General features: G+C 37.5%; 1 protein-coding gene across 2 annotated transcripts; it reads right to left on the reverse strand.

Annotated features, from left to right (window-relative positions):
* Positions 1-980: 980 nt before the first annotated feature.
* LOC115015714 (mediator of RNA polymerase II transcription subunit 30) lies at positions 981-5,070 on the reverse strand. 2 transcript variants are annotated; one of them, XM_029443243.1, is made up of 5 exons: positions 4,887-5,070; positions 4,210-4,436; positions 3,029-3,187; positions 2,762-2,851; positions 981-1,912 (listed from the first exon to the last, which is right to left on the reverse strand). In XM_029443243.1, the coding sequence occupies exons 2-5, from the start codon at positions 4,432-4,434 to the stop codon at positions 1,817-1,819; spliced, it is 570 nt and encodes a 189-aa protein (XP_029299103.1). In that variant the 5' UTR covers positions 4,435-4,436; positions 4,887-5,070; the 3' UTR covers positions 981-1,816. The 2 variants fall into 2 exon arrangements, with proteins under 2 accessions (XP_029299103.1, XP_029299102.1); XM_029443242.1 differs by lacking the exon at positions 4,887-5,070 and adding an exon at positions 4,556-4,820.
* Between the last annotated feature and the right edge of the window lie 7,366 nt (positions 5,071-12,436).

A 12,436-nucleotide genomic window follows, 5' to 3' on the forward strand; every position in this document is an offset into this window, starting at 1 on the left:
AGTTTAAGTTTTTTTTTCGCCCCCCTTACTTGTCACACACTCTCCAGGACACATTCTAACAGCAGAGATGAAGTATGTAAAACATATCAGTGAGGCCAACAGTAACTCCACATGTACCAGGAAGACAACAGGAACAGGAGCGTCCTGATCCAGGACGCTCAGCTACAGAGGAACAGGCAAACAGAGACCAGACTTCACACTGGCCCTGTATACATAATTGAACTGTGCTGTACATGGAACATCCTATTCCACAAGTCTTAACTAGTGCTGCAACTAACGGATGATGTCATTTTCATTATCAGTCTGATGATTTTTTTTTTCCATTTATTTAATTAATCTGTGTTTTTATGAAATGTCAGGAAACAGTGAAGCCATCACCAACGTGACATTTTCAAATTGCTTTTGTCTGACAGACAAAAACCCAAAGTCCAAAAGCCGTCACAGAATACTGAGACCACCAAATAGTCCCATCTGAGAAGCAGGAACAATATCAGTTATCAATGTATTTGCTAATTAGTTTTCTAATCGATTAACGGTTTCAATTTGACTCTCAACTAAGCGTACAACTTAATATATCTACAGTTCCTTTGTGTGTAGGCAGCTCATATAAACTGAGACAGGCACAGATTGAATTGGCTGAACACTATTTAAAATACAATTACAGCAATCAAAAGCGCTGCTCCATCACATGCCCCCCTGTGTTCTTTGTGACTGTGATTCTCATGGTCTTTGATGCCTTGATGTAGCTAAACTGATGAGCTGCAAGACAGAAGAATACAAGGGTCACAATTTGCATCATTATGTGTTGGTGGATATGCCTTTATGTACTTATATATATATATATATATATATATATCATCTCTATTGTGAAGGAGCTCACGCATTCCCACGTCTGCCCTCAGGGTTGGAAATGAAACAATGACGCACATACTGCAAAGTCAGAGCTGCAAGAAGCAGGTTATAAAAATATATGTTCAAAACTTGTTTAAAAAAAGTTTAATTTATACAAAACAGAAATGACCCGGTCGGTCTACCTTTTGTCCCACAGTTTACAAAAATAAATTCACAGGCAAGCAAGTCTCAGTACCCTCAGGGTAAACAGGTGTGCTGTCTAGCACTCAGGAAGCTAATCTCATTAAGCACATGCACACACACACTCACTTATGTACAAAGCACCTGAGATACATAGCTGCCAAGGGGCTAATTTGAATTCTGAACTCAATGTGTTTTTACAACTGACGGAGCATAATAAGGGGAAATTGTTCCTATTGTACACACAGCCATCGGATCAGCTTCTGCTCTCTCTGGAAGAATTACCCGCGATGAATTCAAGTCCGTCTGGTGTCGAGTCAGCACCCGGGGGAAAAACACCATGAATACGGCGTTTCAGGAAAACTTTTCTTTGTTTTTACCTGGAGGCAATACAGGTTCCAACTCATTATTTAAAACAGTATGAAAACAGGAGTCCTCAACGTATTGGAATAAACACAGTGACAAACAGTACAAAAAGAGAACGATACTTGGAATTGGAGTGTATCAGGTTGACACAAGCTTATCTCTTCTTCTCTTAGCTCTCAATAATCCTTTCTAAATAATAGTTTCCCCTTAAACAACTTCAATATAACACATCATTAACAGCTGAAGCTCTTGGGGTTGAACTGTGACTCTTGAGTTCCAGTGATGAAGTGCCAACACACTAGAGGTGAAAGTGAAAAGGTCACGTATTCCAAATCCAAGAGGAATTCCACCTGATCTTTGCCATGATGCCGTCCGTACGTCTGTGGAGGAATGACTCTTTTAAAAGACGGGCTTTCTATCATTTCCTGTGAGTCAGCATGGCGTTGACGTCCCACAGCAGGTTCCTCATCTGATCCATCAGAACCTTCATCTCCTGGTTCTTCTGACGTACTTTCTGCAGGTTAACACACATGACATCAGTACAACTCCTTAAAGCACAAGAACCGAAGCTTGCAATCATAAGCAGTCAGAGAGAACCTAGTTTACTCCCAATGAACATCATCAATAATTTTTTTCATACCTGCAGGAGGTTTTTGAGAGTAAAAAAGAAGAAGATATTTTAAATGGTTTGCTACCAGTTAGGAAAATAAACAAGCTTACCAGCCTCAGGCAAACTTTACATTTATTGTGCCGCAGGCTGCCTGCTGGCAATTTCCAAACCTACCTAAAATGATCATCCCGCTGGAATATTGTCTCTAATGTTGACAAAAACAACTCTTATTTCAAATGTATTTAAGCTGCACACCACACATATTTCTGCATTCACCACCACCACCAATGTACCATCAGCCTGTGTCAGCACTGCCACCTAGAGGCATCTGCAGGGGCCTTTAAAAGTCAAATACTTTCGTCTTGCTCAGTGTTCTTTCAAAGACTCATGGGAAGACCACTAGCAGTTTTAATAGCAAATAGCAACAATAATAATAATAAAGTAAAACAAATGTCAGCCTGAATTGAGAAGTATTAACATTGTGTCACTCAAGTAACAGTATATTGATTGTGTTGGATTTAAAATGATCTTTTTATTTTGCTAGACCAAGGATCACTGAAATCACTGGCAATACGAGGCAAACATCTACAAATGTGTATTTACGTTTAGAGCATGCATTTTACTTATTAGTGCGAGATAACTACTAATTGCAATCTGACAGCTGTCACTCTTCTCCACTCACTACTCCAATGCAGAAAATACATGTGAAGTAATGTGCTAATTATTACTTGTGACAATAAAATAGGAACACACCTCGAGAACCTCTTTTCTCTCCTGGTTGACAGCAGAACTGCAGGGCTCTACTTTGACAGAAACCAGCTCCTCTCCAACATACGGCAGAAGCTGAGGACACAGAATACATACAAAACAGTTTTTCCCCTCCCGTCTATGAATGCACTGGGTTTGATGCTGACAGAAAGGACAAAAGCATAATTCTGTAAATGCATTTAACCATGCCCTAATCAAAGTGTTTATCAAGTGTTTCAAGCAATATTTATCCAAGCAAAATGAATTCCTGACCTCTGATGGCCCCTCCTGCAGGTCAGAGGTCATCTCCACGCAGCGTTCGTACAGGAGCCGGAGCTTTCTGAACAGCAGGGCGAGTTGCCGTAGGTGTTCCTGGAGCTTCCCGAAGCGGTCCTGGTACATCGCCTGGCTCTGGGTCACACCATTAGGAAGCTGCATCAAAGACACACACACAGCAGCTCTCATCACTTTCACTGTCTTTCACATTGTTGTGAAGATATCAAAACTTGGTTATTATAATATGAAGACAGCATATACTGTCAAGACGTTCCCCCTCTCCTTGGTTTGTATAGTGTATTAGATACAAGAGCAGGTAGAGGACAAGCTGGGAGAGGTGAATGTAGTGAAACACTATTAGAGAGACAATTAGAGACACAGATGAGGTGGAGATTGAAGACTGAGTAAGACAGATACGCCAGAAAGGAGGATGGGACAAATGCAGACTGACAACAGAGGAACCCTGTAAGCAAAAACCATCCATTCAATAAGACCACACACACCTGACAGGATACAGTAAAGACCAGATAGTAGTCGACTATGTAGTGATAGAGGTGGACAAAACCAGCACTGAGTGGTCAATTATAGGATTACTCAATAGTCAATGACAGACAAATTAATATACAATAACTTGCTTAACATTCGTAGGTTCCAGTTTCACCAATTTGAGCATTTGCTGCAATTACAAAAATTATTCTCTGAACATTTCTAGACTAACTAGCTAACTAACTGAGTCTCAGAGGTTTGAATTTGAACTTAATCTGCTTTTGAGGATCGTATGATGTGGTTTAAAAGCTCCAGAACTAGCAAGTTAAACCTTGAGTTGAGATTGTTGTCAAAAAAATAACATCTAGATAAATCAAAAAAGAAAATAAGGTTTGTCTCAGCCCTAGACCAAATATAAAATACTTTCAATACAATGCAGCTCAATGCAACAACAGGACAGTCTAATATGCTATCATACCAACACCTCTCTGATACTTTGTCAATAAAAAAAACTGAACAAGCTTCACAAAACAATGGGTTTTTTTCTTCTGCGTGGTCAATAAGAGACAGTCTGTGGTGATGTTGGCAAAACCAGGCATTCAAACAATAACAGCATCTTACATAGAGATGGTGGGACATTCCCTGTTCATTCAAAACATTATCTTTAGCTATCTCAGTCTGATGTCCAGTACCTGCGTAGCTCGTGTGATCTGGAAGATCTCCATAGTGCGAGTGACAATGTCCTGGACAGTCTCCTGTCCGATCCGACAGAGGAACACTGGGGAGATCTCTCTCAGGGCTCCCTGAGGGGGCATGGGCTGCTGACCTGCGGCGGGGGCAGCACTGGGGGGCAGATGTGGCTGCTGCTGAGGGGGCATCCCTGTCATCCCTGGCTTCTGAGGTAACGAGGCTGCCATCACTACGCAAATATGTGGGAAAGAGATGAGACTGAGATTATAAATACATACAGGACATGCTGTAACCTCAGTACCAGAGCTTGACTTGTGTTGATATCACAGATGGTGCTAAATTACTCACAAAGGTTACCACAAGCTAGTTCGTTAGAATAAAAGAGTTTCAAAATGATAACTTTGCATAAAGTCCTGACGATGTAACGTTGCTCGACTCTATCCACTACACATAAACTGTTATTGATAACAAACACTACCAGGTCAAAACGTCTATTCTTGAACACACTTGAGTAAAATACTAGAAAACACAGCGTTTTTACTGGATGACAAAAGCTAATCTCGTTGGCTAAACAGGCTAGCCTGAACAATCTAACGTTGATGCAAAGACTCATACTGAGGCTAGCTGGTTAGCCACTAGCCAGCTAACTAGCTGGCGGCGAGTGCAGAAAACCGCTTACCGAAATTAAATTCCTTCGGTTAAATGTTGTCCAAATATCTCCGGCTTGCTTGAGTAATTGCGAAAAATAGTTTTCCTATTTATTATTTTAAATAAAACATAATGAGACCTTTCAACTGATCTCTTTCAGAAAGCGGTGCACGTTATTGTTTTCATTACGTCACTTCCTGTCACAGAAGGACATATTTCCCACCACTAGATGGAGACAGTAGTTGTTGAGTGTAAACACCAACCTCAGTACAACACAGCTGTCTTGGAAGTATTCAGAATTACTCAGATTCTTTACATAAATGTAACTAGCACTATCATAATGTAGAAGTAGTCAAACAAAAGTCTTGTATTTAAAAACTGACTAGAGTTAAAGAGCAAGTATAATCAGCAAATGTACTTGACAAGAATGCCCCATGCTAGTGTTTTATTAAATGATTTATATTACTGATGCATTAATGTGTAAACAGCATTTTAATGGTATAACTAGTGGTGCTAATTGTAAGTACTTTATATACAGTACTTTTAATTCAATCTCTCAAAATCAATTTATCATAAATGTGTCACTTTATAGTGTTTTACAGAATCATTGAATATATATATACAGGTAGATATTTTTTCTTGGATACATAGAAATAATGTATATCTAAACTACACTGTATTGCCTTTTCGTTTAATCAAATACACGTTATTCTGTTCCTCATAATAAAATGTAGAAATTACATAAATGAGCCTGCACAAATAGGCAATACTACTAATATTATTATTATTAATAATAATAATAATATAATATATAATAATAATAATATATAGTATATACTATAATACTAATAATACTAATAATAATAATAATAATAATAATAATAATAATAATAATAATAATAATAATAATACTAATAATATATGTGTTGTGGTTAAATGAAGGTCATATGAGTAAGACTTTGCCTTGAAGCCAGGCCAGCCCAATGAGACTTGGTAATGGCAAATCATTTATCTTTCATGTGTTGACCTGCTTACTTTATTTGTTAAATCAGTGTGGCTGACTTTATCTGGCGTTTACATAAGATCAAAGGTTGGACTCACTGTGACGGGCCAGGAGTGTTAAGGAAGTACATGATGTTTTTTCATTCAGAGTGGTTTATATTTGAAAATGCCTCTGGTTGACCTTAACAAACACAAATTAAATAACAATGTAGGTATCAGTATCTGATTAAACTAAAAGACAATAAAGGTTATGTTTGAAATATATTATTGCTTTGTGTCCAAGAAAAGAAAATCTAGCTGTAATTTCATATATTTTCATTTTACTCTAAGGTCAGATAGATCAAATTAAGCAGTGTGTAAAGACACTGGCAAAAACTGAAAAAGATAAATAGAAATAACCCTGCTAAATTGATTGTGAAGCTGAAAGTTGCTCTGTGTCACTGAAATAAGTCGTCTGTATTGTGTTTTGACTCTGAGCTGTTGGGAGGTTTTTATTCTGCTTCCCTCCTTTCGTTTGTGTACTTCACTATTTTCATAATGGTTTTGGTGTTCAATGCAGAACTTTAACTTGAACCTTAATAGTATTCTGAGGGAGATTTGGTTTTCAGGTAGTCATTAAAGATAGAGATCACAAGAACACACTGATGACAATGGATCCTTCTTCAGTTTATGGTTTTCAAAACATTTCATGCCTTTATTTGACTCTTTCATATGGCATCCATTGCTCATTGTTGCAGCAATGTACTTTGAAGGTTTGCAATATTTAACTTTATATGAACATGATGGTCAGTCTGAGCTTTGAATAAATCTTTTACAACTCCTCTCCTCCTTCTATTGCATTCTCTCATCTGTATGGCTGAATTTCACCAAAGCAATGAAACATCATGCAATCGGTAACTCTCATCATCAGACAAAACATGTAACACAAAAAGGGATCAATAACATATTAGATATCAGAGCAAGACAAGGGCCTTCAGGCATTGATTCTGAGCTAATCCTACAAACAGATATGTAGAAAAAAACATACTAGTGTCACAACTTCAATATGCAGTAGCGTTGGTGATTGCATTGGGTTATCTGAAAGAGGCATTCAAATGCCCGATACCAGGAAATATGCAACACGTGATAACAAAGCTGATAAAGCACTACAAAGACTTGGCTCTGCTCTCATAGCTCCCAGACATGGACATGTTTGTTTCCCTCTCTGTCCTTGAGGTTGAGTGGTGATGAACAGAGAAAAGTTGGTTTCAAATAGTGAATTTGTGGGTTGCATTTGTGAACAATCAGTCTTAATTAACGTATCCCTCAAAGCCTCTCTGTTCCACCATTCCCCCTGTCATGTTCAACCCAATAAAATCTAAATGAGAGGGATTGTCTGTTTCATTTTCCTTAAAAATAGAGAAGTTGAAGTTTTACCGGATGACGAATTTGATCTTTCAAAAGTGAAACACTGCTAAGCTTAAAACTGGAAACACTTGTATCCAATGGTAGATTCCAAAATGGATACATTTGCTTTAATGGCAGTTTAAAACAAAGTGCCAGACCAACATTGTATTCATGCACAAGTACAATGAGGCTGGCACATCATGGCAAAGTGATGAGGTGCCAGTTTTGCCTGGTATTGTGTACATAAGAAACACATAACTACTGAAAACAAATGTGTACACAGCACACCAAGCCCTGTTAAAACAAATTAGAAAAATCTAGTTAAACTTGGATAAAACGTGGTATTATAATATATCTTGCAATATGACACTATGGGATGTGGGACGTCAAAGGTCATATAATTAGCATGAGGTAAAATGTAAACAAAATGTAATCCTTGCTTGAGAAAAGACGTTCAGACGATCTAATTTTGACAAAATACAGTGTGAGAAGAGGCTTTACCTTATGCCATAAATCTAATTTACATATAGAATTTATCTTGTCTGCTCTCCCTCTTAGTATTAATACTGCAGTACAGGATTTTTTTTCTTTCTGTGACGACTTACAGTTATCAGGATCAGTGTAATGGAGAGCTTGCAGGTATAAAAGGACAGACAGAAAGGTGGGGACGGCTGTAAAGCACAGCTGAAGGGCAAGATGGAGAAAACAAGGATGGCTGTCCTCTCTGCCTGTTTGATCTTCATGTTACTGGGCTGCACTGAGGTAAGCGACACTTCGATGGTGCTAAAGACCCGACTTTGTGTCCACATTCAGAGGGCTGTGATGGACCAGTGATGGCCTAACAGTTCAGCCTGTCTGATTTGTGGACACTGGTTGAACAGATGATTCGTCAGGATGTCAAGCATGTAGCACAGCTGACTCTTGTTTTTCTAGCTTAAGTGGGATCCCAGTCAAATTAGTCAGAGGTAAATGAAACATGTAAATACTTCTCGAAGTCTAAGCAAATGGAGGTAAATAGGAAAACTGAAATTGTTTTGGTGAGAGATGGTACCTCTTTCTGTTTGGATTAAATATTTTACTGAGACCAAAAGAGTAAAATGATAATCAAATAAATGAAAAGGGAAATGATCAAATTCATTCTCAAACTATAAAACGGTAATTGATTTAGCAATTGGCTCATTACATAACTAGTTAGCTTTATCTTTAAAAAGCATGTCAAATTGCAATTGTTACGAAGGTTAATTATTGGCTTTAATTAACCTTTTGTGCAAACTCCTCTGAAAAGCTCCTCCGCTGCTTTAATTCTGTGAAACTGAATACTTCACTTTTTCAGCACTCAGTAATGCTTTCTTTTTGCTGGAAGGAGCTATTTGGTGTCCTGTTTACAGAAAATGTGATCTATCAGCAAAAACAAAGCGTGGATTTAGTCTACAGGGGAGGTGAAATACAGCAAAGAGATCGATGCAGATATACTGTGCGCAGTCAGAGGATATTTAGTTGAGGGCAGAGATGTACTGCAGGCAACCACAGCAACATGCAAAGTGTGGTTAATGCATTCACCTGGAGCAGCAGGTGCTTGACCTTTGCATGGTCATCGACGGTGGTCATTTTTCTAGCATACTAAATAGTATGGTAGTAAGGGGTATTGGAATGCACAAATTGTTCCTGTTAAGGGACCCAAAGTCTAAATCTGTGCACACACCATATCTGGTAACCTTCACTATATAGATACTATACTACAGAGACTACATTGGCCACTAATTCTTATTGTAAAATAGAAAGTCACTTTTCCACACTGTTGTTTTCTTTTGATAGGAGCAATCTACAACACCTTGTAACTCCTGCACAAATGCAACAGTGACCAGCAACAACGCCACACCAACAGCAACCACACCACTGCCCTGTCACAACTGTACTCCTGTAACCTCCAACAACCTTACATCACCTCCCACCTCCTCCACCTCAGCTGTCTCCTTGCGCACCATGACTACCATCACTTTATCCCAGTCACCACCTAGGACTTCAGCAGCGATGTCTTTGTTCAGGGCCCTGCAGTATAATACTGGTGCCTGCAATCTCTATTCTGATCTGCGGTGCATTGGGCTGAAATTGTAAAACCAAAAACAAATCACCCTTCGTCAATATAATTTACTTTGATTTTTGACTCTTATTCAATGGTTCTTACTGTGACTGTAATATATGTATCATGTTAATGCTATGAAGTGCTTTGTTTGCACTTTCAATCAAGACTTTTCCACACAATCTTAATAAATGATGTAAAACACCATGCTTCAGATGTCAAAGAAGATCTCAATCACAAATAAAATGGTAATTGAATTGTCATTGGGATCTAAATGTCTTTAATATATATATATATATATATATATATATATATATATATATATATATATATATATATTAGCAACTGGGGAAATTGTGGAATTCTTTGTCGGAGAAGATGTCAATAAACTGGATTTACACAAACTGATGGACATGGTAGAGTCGCAGCAGCCACTTCATATGCATTATGGTTTTAATATCAAAACGATACCGATTGGATTCAAACCAAATCACATTCAAATGGGGCCTGCCTGTCTTGAACCACGTGTAATGATTTGTTTTTTTGTCATAACTCTGCTTATGGGATCTTAGGACATGACAAGAATGTATTTCAACTTTTCTTCAAGTACCTGTAGTTTACTAATTGGTGAGTTTCTCTAGATTGATTCTACAGATAAATAAGTACACAGCTGTAAAAGGATCCAAATAGCTGCAGGTACGTGATGGAAGGCACTTTGCAGAACAAAGACAGCAGAGACAAGGTATCTCTTCCATCCATATCTGGATGGATTACATTGGGCTCAGCGTGAGGTTTTGCATTTGTGGTCCATAGCCGGGGTGGAGACTGAGGGAAGGCTTCCTGAATGGAAACAGGTATCAGGGGAAATCTGAAAACCTTATAAAAGGCCAGCGTCTGGAAAAACACATTTTGCAAAACTCTTGGCAAGGATACAGAAGTGTCTGAACGGGCTTTTAAAAGATATATCCAGCTGTCTGTTTGTCCTCAAGAAGAAATCGTCTCTCATCCAACATGAAGTATCTTGTCCTGGGGCTCTTTTCACTGGCTCTGCTGGGATTCGTCTGCACACAGGTAAAAATCTTCGCAGACTGTAAATTAGATAGAGGGTGGAGAGGTACGTAAGCCTGAAAAACAATTCAATCTAATAAAAGAAACTTCATATTTATTACATAAAATTATAAAAATGACTAGATTTCTACAGCAAATTAATTAAAATAATTAAAACATATTACTATATTCATAAACATTTTTTAATATCCTCCCCTTGTATTTTTCAGTATTAATGCATTTTTGTTATTTAAATCAATTGGAACCAAAATTGGAAAATGCATTCATGAGGTATTTTAATTTGTTGTACAATATTATAGATAATATTATGTTCCATAGCATTAAATACAATGCCATGTTATGTCATAACGCTCTTTTGTTGTCCTCCTCTATCCTTCACTAAGAATTTAAATGTGAATGGTACCACACCAATGCCATTCAACAACACCTCCAATCCAACCAGGCCATCCAATAACAGCACTACTAACAACAACAAGGATGATGACGCCACTAACAACAACAACAACTCCACCTCTAACAACAACAACAACAACAACAACAACCCACCACTAACAACAACAACAACCCCACCACTAACAACAACAACAACAACACTAACAACAACACCATCAACAACACCAACAACACCACCACTAACAACAACAACAACAACAACAACAACACTAACAACAACACCATCAACAACACCAACAACACCACAGGAACCAATCCCATCACTAGCCAGACCGCCACTGCCACAACCAGACCCACAACGATGGCGTCCATGGTTGCCATGACGACAAAGAATGGACAGACCCACATCTGCACCTCTGTCAGTCTGCTGTTTGGATCATTTCTTTTTCATGCACTTTGTCAATGAGCACCCTCTTGAGGCTCAGAGCTGGAGTGAGTCTTAAACTACTACAGTGTTGTTGAACACAATGCAAATCTGACCTTATTTTAGAATATTAGCTATAGAGGAAAAACATTTTCAGTTGTGTGTGTTGAACAAAGTGGTGGTTTGTGAGATTAGAAAATGATTAGCGCGTCACAGTGACAGAGCCAGCTTATTAATTAACTAATTAATTAACATAATGTTCATAAAATATTGCCAATAATTAATTTTAATGTTAACTAGATTAACCTTAGGCTGTAGCCACACACATATTTGGCCAACAATGAACATGAACGGTTGTTTATAAATAACATTATTATGCACAAATCACCCTACGGCGCCCAACACACATTCAGTTTGCTAGCTAACTACATTATCTGTTAATACTCAAGCTACAGATACTACCTAACTATCTTTGTTTCTCCAGCAATCACATCGCTGCATGTTAAGATCCAAAGCCAACAAACACCAATAGAAACTTTATTTGGAAACTATGTTTGATATAAAAAGCATACGCAATTAATATAAAAAAGAGGAGTAATCAGAAATGTGGAGGGGGCATGTCCCCACCGTCCATACCATAAATTACGCCTATGCCTGTGTGAAAATTTGCATTTATAAAATATATTATAAATGTATAAATATGATATAAGTTTATGAAGAAATTGTCATTCTATCTGTAGAAACATCACAATATAGTAAATGTGTTGATTTTTGAAGCAACAATGTTATGTGTATGTGTGTGTGCATGTGTGTATTAGTATAATTGTTTGTACATTAGTATGAGTATTTGCTTTTCAAATAAATAAGCATTGACTAAATAAAGAAAACATATAACAACATAAAATATGTCTTTATTACCAATGTGTAATTTATATATTTACAATATATGTATATCTATCCAGCATTATTTAATTACATACTGTATATAATTATGGGTTTTGAAATCTTTGAAAAGCAAAGTTTACAGGAAAATAATGCTAATAAAGACAACTAAAATTAGTTGGGCCCAGCAAGAAAAACTGAATTGTTTCTGACCTTCTCTTTATATTTATTTATCTATTTATTTATTCATCTTATTTGTTATTCTTTTTTTTCCGTCTTAAAAAACACTCCCCTCTATGGCTTCTCTACACTCGCATACAAACTCACGAACATATGTGTTGACTTG

The sequence above is a fragment of the Cottoperca gobio genome, chromosome 11 (assembly GCF_900634415.1).
Source record: "Cottoperca gobio chromosome 11, fCotGob3.1, whole genome shotgun sequence".
Lineage (NCBI taxonomy): Eukaryota > Metazoa > Chordata > Actinopteri > Perciformes > Bovichtidae > Cottoperca > Cottoperca gobio.

Excerpts from the sequence above, each read along its gene's own strand:
- LOC115015714 (XM_029443242.1), bottom strand. The coding sequence starts at position 4,820 with ATGAGTCTTTGCATCAACGTTAGATTGTTCAGGCTAGCCTGTTTAGCC. Across the intron at positions 3,188-4,209 it reads AGATCACACGAGCTACGCAG|CTTCCTAATGGTGTGACCCA; the intron begins GTACTGGACATC and ends TCTTTGATGCAG. Across the intron at positions 2,852-3,028 it reads TGCAGGAGGGGCCATCAGAG|CTTCTGCCGTATGTTGGAGA; the intron begins GTCAGGAATTCA and ends CTGTGTCCTCAG.